The 14,536-nt window shown below is 38.2% G+C and overlaps 1 protein-coding gene across 1 annotated transcript in view; it reads right to left on the bottom strand.

The window, feature by feature from the left end:
• Positions 1-9,083, bottom strand: part of si:ch211-57n23.4 (immunoglobulin superfamily DCC subclass member 3) — a 50,682-nt gene extending 41,599 nt beyond the window's left edge. Inside the window, exons 1-5 of the mRNA XM_041808611.1 lie at positions 9,056-9,083; positions 8,064-8,171; positions 7,831-7,915; positions 6,591-6,687; positions 6,040-6,166 (exon numbers count right to left, since the gene is read on the bottom strand). Coding sequence (XP_041664545.1) covers positions 6,040-6,166; positions 6,591-6,687; positions 7,831-7,915; positions 8,064-8,171; positions 9,056-9,083 — 445 coding nt within the window. The remainder of the gene's footprint in view (positions 1-6,039; positions 6,167-6,590; positions 6,688-7,830; positions 7,916-8,063; positions 8,172-9,055) is intronic.
• Between the last annotated feature and the right edge of the window lie 5,453 nt (positions 9,084-14,536).

The following is a 14,536-nucleotide window of genomic DNA, read 5'->3' as shown; positions in this document are numbered from 1 at the left end:
CCCTGAATTTTAGGGGTGAAGAAAGGAGACACAAAGCTTTCACTTCATGACTGCAAAGATGACAGTGACAGAAGGACAAAATATTTCCAGTTGTTTTTGAGTGATGTTTCCTAATGTGATCTCATATCTACTAACCTTGCAAAGCAGATGGATACGCCCACTTCCTTGTTTTTTACTGGCGAATCCATCTTGTTAAGCTCCCATCTGAACCGTTTGGGCTCGGTTAGAAAGTGAAAGGACCAATCAGCAACGAGGGGCAGTACTGTCAGGCACGGCAGAGGCGTGACGTAAACTAGCAGCAGTAAGAAGCTGGTGCAATTATGGCGGAAGAGCTTAGTGTGGATGCTGCTAAAGCGTACGTTTTATCAGGACTTAACAATTCTTCGTTAAAAGAAGAACAAAGAACAGCAGTGAGTTGTTTCCTTTTCAAAAATGACAAAAGTGAGTACTTACATGTCTATAGTCGCCATGTTTCACGTTATTCCTCGGTAGCTGCGCACGCGCAGCTCGATAGCGGCTACGTCACGTGTTTTGTTGCTCTTATTGGCCCGTAGAGATGTGACAAAACGTTCATCCGATCACACTCCGAGTTTTTTTCAAAGCCTCTGCTTTTTCTCAGATGTTTCCTATTGAAGCTTTCCCAGATGGATGTGTGAAACACATCCATCTGGCGTGTCAGGTTTATATCTTCAGGTCTTTTTGCAATCAAAGCTACGTTAAAACTACATGTAATCATTAAAAACATTGCTGATACTATACAATTTACTGAACATTTATAAAAATATATTTGCAGATGTTTCTGCTTTGTGTTGACTAAATCCAGCTGTTAAATTACTGAAACTGTAGAATAATGTTAGATTAAACAACACATTAGCTCAAACATATGGAGAGCAGTTGACTTATTTCCCCCTTCATTTTTTAAAATAGATCCACCTAGAGATGGTTGGATTCAAATTGTTAGCCACTGGTAAAACTACCAAAATCAAATGATTTTTAACTTCAGTCAGATTTATCAAATTACAACACTTTTAATCCAACCAGCTCTGCTGCTGTCACAGTCAGCAGGCAACAGGGGGACACCGCAGTAATGGCAAACAGAAAAGATGGCTGCACCCATATAAAGGCTGCAGAATTTACACTGCAGTTATTAACTACACAGGACTATTGTCCAATACCAGCAATTTCCAAGAAAGAAATATTAATCTTACCAGAAGACTAGAGGTTCTCCAGTTGTCAATTATAATTTAGATCATACTGTCTATATAACAAATATTCTACAACTTTGACACAAAAATGGAAATCAAAGATTAACCCTTAGCCATTATTAATTAATGCCATCGCATTTATCCCTAAGGACAAAAATGTCAGCTTCCAAAAAACTGCTGTAAATACATAAGTATTTGTTTCCACTTTAAACATAAAGGAATGCATTAGTTTATGTTAAGATAAATTTTAGATCAAATATTGGATTTTCAATGGTTTTAAATGGGACTTTTTGGGTCATTTTTTTGTCATTAACAAATGTGTTGTTTTTTTCTGTAGCTCAGTCATTTTAGGCTAATTTAAGAAACTAAGACAATTCCAAGGTCCCTAGGATCTCTTAAGGGTCAAAAAAGAAACCAAAGTTAAATTAAGGAAATGCCATTATGAAACTGTGACAAGGAAACAAGGCAGAGAAAAGGCATACGCTGAAAGTGTATCTAGTCCTGCCCCAAACCTTACAATATGAAATCATGTTATTACATCAGCACCAAATGTATGATCATCTATGTAGCAAACCATAAGCTTCACTAATGGCTGGTTGTACAACAACTTATTAGAGGCACACAAGTATGCATTTATACGTATACACATATACAAATAACTGCATTCATATATACACATACACACATACATATTTTTTATCCTCCACCTACGTGTCAGATTCTTGTTCTTTGAACTGATCTATTGAGACTTGTTTGTAACAAGATTTGAATTTCATGATATTGTCAAACATTTAAAGGATCAACTGCTGTGCAGTCTTTTTCCTCTCTGTAGAAAATTTTATTTAAACGTTTGATTACAACACCACACCACTGCCACAAAGTCATGGCCAGTGGATATACAAAAACAACTGGACGAGTGTCTATCAACATGACTGCTTCTTTGTTATTCTCCCTTATGATTTTTATGCCACGCATCATTTTACTGCATTTTACATTATAATAACAGAGAAAATAAATGCAAAGCGCTGCAAAAATAACAGTCCGTGCAAAACTTAGCATGCCATGTGACACAGCGAGATGTCCAAATTAAACCATGGACATGTATGGAAACACGGCTGATTTAAGAGAAGCCTCGAGGCAGGTAATTTGCCTCAAGGAATTTTTTTAATTGAATCCCTTAAATTTTTTGAGGAATTGTTTCCACCCTTAATGAGACCATGCATGGCTAACTTGTGGTTGGTTTGTACACAAGATGTGTAAAATTTTCACCAAAGAGGGTAAAAACTGCCCCTTATAATGTGACTCTGTACTTTGCAGTTCAATCTAGGGCTGCAACCACAGATTTCTAATTGATAACATAGTGCTGGCTATAAAGTTGATTATTAATTTGTTGTGTCACGCAGTTATGTCTTCACTCCCTGAGCTGTGAAGCCTTTTATGTCACAAGCAGACAGCTGAGCAGAATGTTGAATAACACTTTGTCACCTTAAAGCTGTGCACAAACTTTTATTTGGACAGCGGTATCAATTTAATGATCAATGAAAAATTTCTGGAAAAATAAAGATAAAAAGTTGTGAGGTAAAGAAAAAAGATCAGAATAGAAGGAAACAGAATCAAAGTTTTGTCCTCAGGTCTGAGATAGAATAAAAATGTTACTGAAATAATGTCAGACATTTCAAATGTATATTTCTCTCCAATGTTCATCAAATTACAAGCAGGAAAAAGAAAAAAAATGTTTTGGCACACATCAAGTAAGTCAGGTGTGTCCAAACTTTTTTCCACTGAGGGCCACATACAGAAAATTTGAAGGATGTTGGGGCCACTTTCATATGCCTCACCTTCATAATATCAAAGTTATTCAGTCCAATCCAATTAAGGGAAAATATGGCTGGCAAGTCAAATAGCCAGTCATTTCAAGGATTTTAAGGAGGCCAGTCCCATTTCATGGGAGCCCTTGTTAGCCCCGGCTACCACTGACTCCAGGCCGATCAGAAAGAGAATCACGCTCCATACCAGAGAATTAACGGGGTTACTGTTTAAATCACGGGAAAATGCACATCGATGAAATGTCCCATCCAAATCTTTGTTTAAAGAATTAGCATGTTAGCATTGCCTACTGCTGAAATGAAAATTAACACTAATCTAAATACATTCATGCCGTCTTCACAAACTATAATTTTTTCAGTATTTTCTTATTGATAGACAAGTATAGTTTTGTGTTTCCTTCCCAGACAAACACCCAAGGTAATACAAAAATATTCTCATCTGTCAATAAGAAAACAAAGATAAAAATTACACTACAGTCAAGAATGAGTATTCTATTCTAATGTGGGTCATTTTCCTTTATGTTTTGGAATTTGCTGTGGGCCAATTAAAAATGGGCCGCATTTGGCCCCCAGGCTATAGTTTGGGCACCCACGAAGTAAGTCGTATATTGAGTGTGGACTGAGGTAAAGCAGATTTCTTTTACACGTGTTGCATACTTGTTTGTGTTGTTGTCCATTGTCTAGTCTAAAATAATGGCAGGCTTTGCAAAAAAATAAAAATTATAGCAGCAGGATGTGCTTGAATCTCTGATTTTAAATCAAAGGATGGAAAATGGGGATTTATAAATAGAAAGCAGGATTCCTACATGTTTTTAAAAATCAAATTTAGGACATTTTAAAGACCTGAACTGAGAAAAATTAAAACCACCTTTTGCACGGAAAACACTAAGAAATGAGAGGCATATCAGATTTATCAGCGCACCAGACTAGGAAAGAATTTTCTGATTTAATCACCTGTTGAGAAGTTAAATGCATATACCAGTGGTACAGGGCTAAATACAAAATGGTAATAAACACCCAAATTTGATGATTTCTGGCCCATTAACTACCTCAATTAAAAAAAAATATGCCATATACTCATATTTCAGTATCAGCATCACATCTGCTGTTATTAAGCAGGCATGCTGAGCAAATTTAAAACAATTTAACTTCTAAAAACCAGAATAACGCTTTTTCTAGGGGAAACCTGTTTAAATAAGGTGTTTATTTTAAGGATTTTTAAGTGGATTTTTAAGTAGCCAAGATGTTAGAGAACTGTCCTAGTGTTCAGCAACAGTACAGAGTAAATGTGATCACAGTGATCCAGATCAAACAAGGAGGGGACTGAGGGTCCTCCCCCAGAAAATCTACATCCATCACTGAGTCCCTGAGTTCTGGAGATTTATGCAACATTTTGTAGAGGCTGATGTAAAAAATCACATCAGATTGGCTGGAAAACAAAGATTGGATGGGAACATGTCTTAGTCAAAGTGCCTTATAAAGTTCAAGACCTCTCACTAGTAAAATTAAAACTTTTTGAGGCCTAAAATTTCAAATGCCATTCAAGACTTTTAGACTTTTCAGGGATCTGCGGAACCCTGAGAAAGGGGACCTTAATAGGTTATCAAAATAGTTGTTACTTGAAGTTCAATCTGCAGGTCATATTCTGCTGTGGCTGCAACACTTCGAATCAGTGGTCTAACCACAGGTCTAACCTCAGAGCCTAATAGGGTAAACTTTAACCATTAACTGCCAAACTCATTTTCATGAGTAATGAATCATGAAAAAAACCTTAAAACTGCTGATAAATGATTTTGCAATCAAATAATGTTTTTAAAGGCAAATATATGAGGCAGAAAATCCAATTTACTTCACCGTCTTGGATTCCTCTATGTTACTGATAGCTGTTTGTCTCCCCCTAGTGGCTGAAATCACCGACTCCTTATATTTGGTTCATAGGACTTGGGTGGGTGATGTGACATGGCCTGTTTTTTGGTTTCAAGTGTCAAACTTAAACAAATACAAATCCAACTCAGCAACAGTGTTGGGGGGTTACACAGGACCAGGTAGGCTTGGCTTCTTTCCCTAAAGCTGACTTTTGTATTTACTCAAGTTGTTTTTGTCTAAAATTGAAATTAGTTTGATGATCTAAATCAGTTCAAGTACAAGACACATTTTCTTTTTATAGTCAAAAAGTGAAAGTATAAATGTAACAATTCTTCTTTGCAGTTTTACATACAACAATCATCTTATTTAAACATCAAATTAAGTTAATAGCGCTTTTAAAATTCAGGATATGTATCATTAAGGGAAGATTCAGTGAGAGACATGCAGCATGTAAGTCAACATGTGGAGCAGTTACCAGTAATGCCATATAAATGGATAGTAGTATGTATCAGAGAGCTTTGAGATGCAGAGATCCTGTCCTCCAGTTAATTTCTTATTTAGAAACGTTTGTCCTCTCTCAAAGTCACAATCTGCTCCTGTTATGTGGCTTAATCAGGAATATATTCCATCAAAACACCTGAATCTGTGGGTTATAGAATAAACTAGACACATGAACAACACCAATTTCTGTTACAAAATTATTTAAAAATGTATCTTAAAAATAAATATAACTTCCAGTTAGTTAAAGCTGCTTTGAACAGATTAGTCTGGGGAAAAGTACTGACTAGAATTATTATGGTGAGAGACCCTGCATGTATTTCTGTCAGCTGATTTGTGGTTGGATTCCTTCAACTTTATGAGAGGCAAAACTCTCATTAACTCCCTTATTTAGGTCAGAATTGTTGGTTTGTAGAGGGATCCTTCCTCCTTTTAGAGAGAGAAACCTCTCTCTGACTTTAATACTAAACTGAGAAATGTCTTAAGAATCTTTTCCATGAAGAACAGAGTCCGTGCATTTCGATAACTCTGTGTCTCTCAGGAAGGTCTCCACTTTTTCCAGAGTAGAGACCAACTCTCAGATTCAACTGTTTTCATCAATATTGTGATTAGAAAGACTAACAGTTAACTAACAGACAGGTTACTGTCCACAGAAGAAGAGTCCAGCTCAAAGTTTGCCATCGTGGCATTGGAGTGCACTACCACAGGAGTTTTAGATGCTGCAGCATCCATGGTATGAAAAGGAGCCTTTCTCCCTCCAGCAGAGGTGTGCTGATGAGGGGATGTGTGAAACTTCCAACACATAACCGTACTCTTAATAGTAGGCTAATGAACTGATAACATGTTTACTTGGAATGGAACTTGAACTTCAGAAGACATCAGCTTGTGGATGTTTTCATGTAATCTCATTTTCAATGAGCAGCTTGAAGCAGTTTCGGTGTGGCACAAAGCACAGGTGGATGTTTCACTTGTCACAAAAGACGTGTGTTTTTCCTGAACAGTATGGCATCTTGCATCTGGTAGCCTCTTTCTTTTCATCATAATTTGGCATGTGGTCAATCATGTCATGCTGCACTTCAGGTAGAGGCCTAACATCCTGAACTGGTCTGTGAACTGGTCTGTGGGGGAAAAGCTGTGGTTCTGGAGACATACTGGGTCTTCCACGTTTTGCTGCCTTTGCTATATGGACTCTCACCAGACACTGGGCCACATTCATCTTGAAATGGAGGAGATCCTGGATGTCTTTGGTCTGGACATTGGCCCTCTTGGCATCCAGCCTGTACTCCAACCAACTGTTAACCACAGCCATGTCAAAAGCATGTGTGATCATTCTCAGGTCCACTTTTTTGACTGAATTTCTGTACGGTACAGACTGACAAGTTGATCAAGCAGGTCAACGGCGCCCATTGCTTCATTGTTCAGCTTAACCACCTCTGGACGCGACACCATCAAAAAATGGGCCTTAATTTTTTTCCCACTGCTGCACTTCATTCATTCTGCCAACACCAATGAAGTTGGAGGCCATGACAACTAGTCTGTTGTCATAACATTTGACCATTGCCACCTTACCATCATGGCTTACAACTTCATCACAGCTTCCTTTTAGCTTTTGGACTTCTCTTTGTCAGACTGTAGAGGAGGCCTGGCAAAGCGAGAGACCCTTGCTGCCACTTGCCAGCGGCATGAATTTTCCTCTCAGCCAGCAGCTCCAGAGGATTGTACATTGTGAAATAATTGTCAAAATACAACTTGTGGTTGGCCTCGGTGATTTGCTGGCTAAAATGGTACACCACTCCAGCTCCAAGTCCCAGCTGCTTCCTGTGCTGTTGTGATAACTCCATTGTAGTGCCTTGGTGCAGCAGGAAGTCGTAGGCCACGCCACTGTGGCTTGCTTAGATGTACTGCTTGTTGGACAGAGTTTCGCAAAATGGCATCATTTGTTCATCCTGTAGTGGAAGCTCCAGGCATCTACTGCGTATGACATCATAGAGAGGACGTACCTTGAAAAACACATCATTGTTCCCAGCCAGCTTCTCCAAATTGTTGACCAAATGCTAATGTGACTGGAGCCGGAAGAATCTGTCACAGGGCATGGTGTTTTGAAAAATACCAATGTTCATCCCAGCTTCCCAGTACATGGAGACTCTTGTCATCTAAATCATTCCCATAGCAAGGCAGAGACCGATTAGGGTTCTGTTGAAACTTAGTGTTCCACTTTGCATGGCATAAACGTTTGTGTTGTCAGCTATCAAATTGAAGATCTCATCTGGTATATACTGTTTGAAGTATTCACAGGGTCTCATGGGATGTTTTTCATCAATTGGAGGATTCTCAAAGGTGTCCATGGTTGTAGTGAATGGCCTGTGACGCCACTTGATTACTTCCTTCCTGGTTACTGTCATCTCCTCTTGTCCTCCTCTGTCCTCTGTCACTACACTGTCTCCTCTACCTCAGTCTCATCCGCCAAATCTCGTTCTTCTGACATGCATGTTACCTCTCCACCACTGCCCCTCTCTGAATCTAATAACAAAACAATCACATTTGAACTCATTTTATGTATTCTCACTCTTGAACTCTTTTGCATTCCATTTAGATCTTAAATAGAAGACATTAAATTGATGAAAACCACATACTAAGAATCATAAACACTCTTAATTTCTAAACTTACCACCTATCTCACTATCCTCACCATCCTCCTCATTTCCTGAACCCAAGGAGTCAAGTTTGGATAACGCTCCATTTACGAGACGTTCAAGGAAGTCTTTGATTTTATACTCTACAAGAACATTATATTAAAAAAAAACATGTTTAAAATTTTATAATCATGAATAAATAAAATTTGACACCATACTTTACTTTCGAAAAGCCTAAAGGTATTTTGTTTCTTTATAAACTGACAGTAAGTACAGTGCTTGACAAATTTATTAGACCACCACCCAAAGTAAGGTTTATGCCACAGCTGTCCTAAATAAACAGCATTGGTAATTACCAAAATCATTTTCAATGTTTCTGCAATGGTTAATATACCAATATGTAGAAGCTCTTTAACCCAGATGATATTTTTAATGCTAAAATATAATTATTATTGTTATCCATGAATTTTCAAATGTACTGATTTACAAAAAAACTGAAAAAATCGTAAAGCACATTATTATTTCTTGATTAATATGTCAAATTATAGTTATTTACTTGCATTCCTGAAGAGAAAAATGAGTTTTAGTGGTTGAATGTTATGCTTGATTCATTTCTGACTTCTCAGAGAAGCCCAGTGAGCCGGCTCAAATTTCGGTCTAAAAAGGTGAATTCAGTTTGAAATTCCTCATTCCTGTTCAAAATGGTAAAACGTGGAGAGCTCACTGAAAATGAAAGAGTCCGCATTAAAGCACTTCATGATGCTGGATGGTCTCTGAGACAAATATGACAGGTGGTCTAATACATTTGTTAAGCACTGTATGTAAGTATAAGCTAAACTTGCCCGACTCCTGATGTCCATTGAAATGGACATCAGACTTTGAAAAAATCCTTTAAATTAATGATATCATAAATGTTTGAAATAACTTCAAATATTATCACTTATAACAGTTAAAATTATACTGAGAACAAATTTGTTTGGCCAGCATGAACATAAATTTATATTTTTGATTGAAAATGGGCACTTACTCTTCCCTGTCTTGAGTCGCTCTGCCATACTCGTCTTGTCCGAAGTCTGTCACTCACTCAGAGCGTGCTCAAAGTCATGAAATGATTGTGATAGGATAATCACGATCCAGTCAACCAGCATTGCTGACATCATTCAATTACAGAGTGTTTATTGGTTTAGAGACAGAAATATTTCATATCCATTCCAATGGACATAGGGTCTGAAAGTCAGGAATCAAACCTTCTACTGTTACGATTTATCATAGATTCAATCAGAATGTGATAAAGAGAAAATAAGTGATAAAACTGTTCATGATATTTTTGTCAAGGGCTACATGAATATAAACACCCACTTTATCTGAGCACAGGTGATCTAAAATTTGTGTGTTGCTCCATTTCCAGGCACAGTGTCAACAGCCATCCCAGCAGGAGAGGGATGAAGTGCTTCAGATATTGACAACCTGGATTATTCTCAATGCCATGGACAACCTGCCTGTGACAGCAAGATTAACTGTACCCAAACATGTCCAACCTGCATGGTGCACCTTCTCTGACTACAGAGACATGCTAACTGATCTTGAAAACCAGCTCTGACAACATGATTCATTCAATTAAAAAACATATCAGCACAACAAGAACAAAGTCTCCACAGTCAATAATGCCACTGTGAATATTTATTTATTCTACATGTCACATGTTGATAATTACAACGGAGTATTAGGGCCACACGAAGAGAATAAAAAAATAAAAGAATAATTTGATTTTATTTATTTATTTTTTTTACATCACGAGAAGTCATAATATTACGAGAATAAGGTCGTAATATTACGAGAAAAAAAACTGTAATGTTACAAGAATAAAGTCATAATATTACGAGAAAAAAAGTCATAATGTTATGAGAATAAAGTCATAGTATTACAAGAATAAAATATTACAAGAAAGACAGTCTGCCGTGGCACCGCGGATCTACCACGGAGTATTGTCCTGATTCTGATAATAATTTTATGCTGATGTGGCAAAAGATGGAGTATTTCCTTATTTGTGGAACCGATCCTAAAGTATAGCTTAACAAGATTCTCGTAATATTACAACTTTTTTCTCGTAATATTATGACTTTATTCTCATAATGTAAAAAACAAAACAAAAAAATCTTTTATTTTTTTTTCTCTTCATGTGGCCCGAATACTCCGTCATAGATAATGTTCATAATCTGTCTGTTTTTTTTACATAACTTCAGCTGAACGATGTTGGGCATGGCTGGGAGACTCCTAAGACTGAGCTCAAAACTGAGCCCTGGTTCCTGCACTGCTTCCAGGAGTTGTATCCCCACCAGTCGAAAGTCAAACGTAAATTATTCTCAAATATAAACTATAAACTTTCAGAAGTGTAACTACACTTACTTCCTGTTAACATGATGCAGGTAAATCATCTACCAACTCATGTTAGCCTTCTGTGTGTGGCAGCAGACGGCCAGCTCATCTGTGCTCGTAAGAGCACGCACGTTGAGAGCGAGCGAAAGTAAAATGGTGAAGTTCACCTAACAGCCACACCGCTTCGGTGTCGCTGGTGAGCAGAATTTTAGAAACTTACATAGAGCCCCTTTAAACTCTTCCTCCCTTTCCTCTAAACAGTGAACATAAATCTCAGTGTTTACCTCTGATTCTGTCCACTCTGTCATGCACTGTTACGGCTTTCATACCAGGCATGAGTGTCACAGCTCTACCTCAGTAAACCTCCCTACAGGTGATTGAATCCAGTGTTTAGTGGAAGAATTCAAATTAAAAGCAGCATTATGGACATGTGACAGTTTCAAACGAAAGGTCTTCGAGGGCAGTGAGTGTAGTTTTTCAGTAGAGCAGAGCAAAGGGAGGTGGGAACTACAGTTACCATCAGTCCTTGCATATCCATCCTTTGCAATCTGATTGCTGGCTTGATCTAACAGCACGAAACAAAGATGGATGCTACAAGTGGCATAAAACCAAGTGAGATTTTGGAGGCTCCAGTGACTTCTAAATGTCGAAGTGTTTTGGTTTTCCTGTGTCAAGGAAAAGAAGACGGAGGAAAGGTGACTGACAAAAAAAAAGGTAGACGCTGCTAGACTGTGGTGACACACTTGATGGGGAATACAAGTGTTTCAAAGAGCCTCTTAGCAAATCACCACCCCCAAAAGGTTCGAACAGACATGAGGAGAAGAATCCGACCAGGCCTAAAGGCTCTTAAGGAACCGTTCACAATCCCACTTTCCCACAACAGTGTGAGGGTTCAACAGATAACAAGGTGTATCAGTGAATATGTCACCAAAGACCTACAGCTGTTTTCAGTGGTGCAACACAAAGGTTATAGAAGGTCAATAAACACTGGAGCCAAAGTTTATGCCCAATGCACACCTACAGCACTATTTACACAAATATTGTAATATTCAAAGTTCCTCCAGATTCCAGAGGCGGTTTGTAGCTTTTCCTATCCAGATATATTCCTTGATGTCAAAGAAAGGGAGAAAAGTCTTGGTCTTCAATAGGGCTGTTGCTGACTGTGGTAAACTTGCAACACAGTGGAGGGCAGCTTTTTTTTAGTCTTGGACCCCCTGAAGCTTCTCCTCAGCTCCTCTCCTATCAGACAGGATGATGTGTCATCTCTTTAGGTGCTGCAACCACAAACTAAAAAAAACCCAAAGAGAGGGTTAGGGTCAAGCACCTGAACCCTAAAGGTAGGGTTAGGCTAAGAGGCACCACAAACTAAGGAGAAACCCAAGGAGGATTGGTAAGTCACTTCCTGCCCTACGATTGAGGTCGCCCCAGTGTAGAGGTCTGTGTCAGATGAGCCTAAGATGCCCTACCATAAAGGTTTGCAGCCAGATGCCTCTCAAAACACACACAGCGTACTGATACATCACCACTTAGAGAACATGATATTATTACAAACTAATCAAAAACCTGGTCTTTATTTCTAAAAAAACAAAAAAATCTTGGTGAATTACCAAATTCGAACAAACATAAAAATAAAAATCAGTGAGCAAAAAAAATCGATACTGAAATGGCTTTAGATTAAAATCAAGTGATCAGAAATTAGATAGATGACAGTAAACAATCTTTAAATTCTGTGTTTTCCAGATGTTGATGATTGTACAGTGAGTGTTTAAATATTTACAGAATAAAATGCAGAACAAATGAGATAATTGCTTTTAATTCAGCCCACAAAAATCTGATTAAAAGGTCTTTAACTGACACTATTTCATTCATTTGCTCTTAAAATATAAAGGCTGTCTGCTGGGCTATTTCAGTTCTGATGTAAAAATGCTGTTGCTGGTTTTATTCTGTAATTGTAGGTTTGGTTTTTGTAACACCGCTCTATAAAGTAAACACAACCAGTTTAAAGGAAGTGAACATTCAGAGGGCAAAATTAAAAATAACCCTTCAGTCCTGTCTGATTGAATCTTTTCACTGTAAAGTGAAGTCATTAGTTAAAAACTTCCTCTGCTTGGAGATGCTCGATTAACGTCAGGGTTTATGGAGCCTCAGGCTCCAGAAAGAAAAACGTCTGCTTTTAAACCACTTTAAACCATCCAAACATGAACCCAAACCCTGGAGGATCGGTTAGCCCTGCTGCTAATGATGTTAATTGTTGGATAAACTCAAACAGGACCAGATGATGTGGTTCATTCTGGATCCACAGCTGAGGTTTTTACAGTGGTTTGGTACAGAAATATCACCCAGAATTCATCTCATTTTATCCTTTTTTGATCCATTTCAGTAATATCTGCAAGTGGACGAGTGCTGCAGATTCAAGCTGACACAGTTCTTCGTTTCTGCAAGCCTCCCATTGAAAGTCATGGTGAGCCATCTGAATGAAGGAAATCCACAATATGTGAGCAGATCCTGCAACCAGTGATTGACCAGTTTGATCTGTGTGCACATCATGGAGTTCCATTTAAATCCCCATAGACAAAATCCTTATTACAACACCTTTAATGCATGATGCAAGCTAACTAGCTACCTGAATTCTCATGACTGTTAAACATTTGATTCTGAGGAAAAAAACGATGCATGAAGATGGAGAAAGAAGCAAAGGATGAAAGAACTACGTATCCCACAATACATTATGGCTTTTCATTCATTGTTAGGGATAGCTTTTCAAGCTTTCAAACCATGTGTGTACCTTTATTCTACTCTTCAATGCAATAATCTTTATTGTACTGTTGCAATTTTACAACTCCAATTTTCAAAAAAAAAATTTGGTTGCCATGTAAAAAGTTAAAACTGAGACCTTTTAACATTTCATGAAAAATATCAGCTCATTTTGTTCTTTGAACAACAGTCTGTAAACGCTGGAAAGTGGGGAGACAAGTTGTAGGAGTTTTGGGAGAGGAATGTTGTCCCATTCTTGTCTGATATAGGATCCTAGCTGCTCAACAGTCCTGGGTCTCTTCTGCTGGATTTTTCCTTCTATGATGCTCCAAATGTTTACTGTTGGTGAAAGGTCTGGACTGCAGGAAGGTCAGTTCAGCACCTGGACTCTTCTACTGTGAAGCCATGCTGTTGTGATGGATGAGGTATGTGGTTCAGCATTGTCTTGCTGGAATATTTAAGGGCTTTGCTGGGAGAGAAGTTGTCTGGATGGGAGCATGTGTGGCTCTTAAACCTCTATATACTTTAACAATTCAGTAACATGACTGGGTATAAATGGAGCATTTTAGAGAAGCAGGGTCTCTCACAAGTGAAGATGAGTAGAGGTCCCCCATGCAAAAAACAGCATCTAAAAACTGTAGAACAATTTAAGAAAAAATGTTCACCAATGTAAAATTGAGAAAAGTTCATCTACAGTACATAATATCAGATCTTGGGGCCCTCAGGTGGCACTGCATTAAAAACAGGCATGATTCTGTACTGAAAATCTCTGCATGGGCTCAGGAAAACTTCCAGAAATCACTGTCTGTCAACAGAGATTGATGTACCATCCACAAATGCAGGTTAAAGTTGTGTCATGCAAAGAAGAAGCCATATGTGAACATGATCCAGAAATGCCACTGTCTTCTCTGAGCCAAAACTCATTTAAAATAGTCTGAGACAAAATGGAAAACTGTTCTGTGGTCAGATTAACAAACATTTAAAATTCTTTTTGAAAACCACAGACGCTGTGTCCTGTGGGCTAAAGAGAAGAGAGGCCATCTAGCTTGTTAACCTTGCACAGTTCAAAAGCCTGCATCTCTGGTATGGGTTACTTTAGTGCCTATGGCATGGGCAGATTACACATCTGGAAAGGCACTATCAATGCTGAAAAGTATACAGAGGTTCTAGAGCAACATATGCTCCCATCCAGACGACATCTCTTTCAGGGAAGGCCTTGCAGATTCAGCAAGACAATGCTAAAGCAGACAAGAATGGGACAACATTCTTCTCCCAAAACTTCAGCAACTGGTCTCCTCACTTTCCAGATGTTCAACACCTGATACGTTGTTTATTCTCTATTGTGAATAAAATCTTGGTTTAGAAGATTTCTAAATCA

The sequence above is a fragment of the Cheilinus undulatus genome, linkage group 16 (genome assembly GCF_018320785.1).
Source record: "Cheilinus undulatus linkage group 16, ASM1832078v1, whole genome shotgun sequence".
NCBI classification, from domain to species: domain Eukaryota; kingdom Metazoa; phylum Chordata; class Actinopteri; order Labriformes; family Labridae; genus Cheilinus; species Cheilinus undulatus.
The sequence above is the reverse complement of the archived record's forward strand: the minus strand, read 5'-3'. Positions and strand labels throughout refer to the sequence as shown.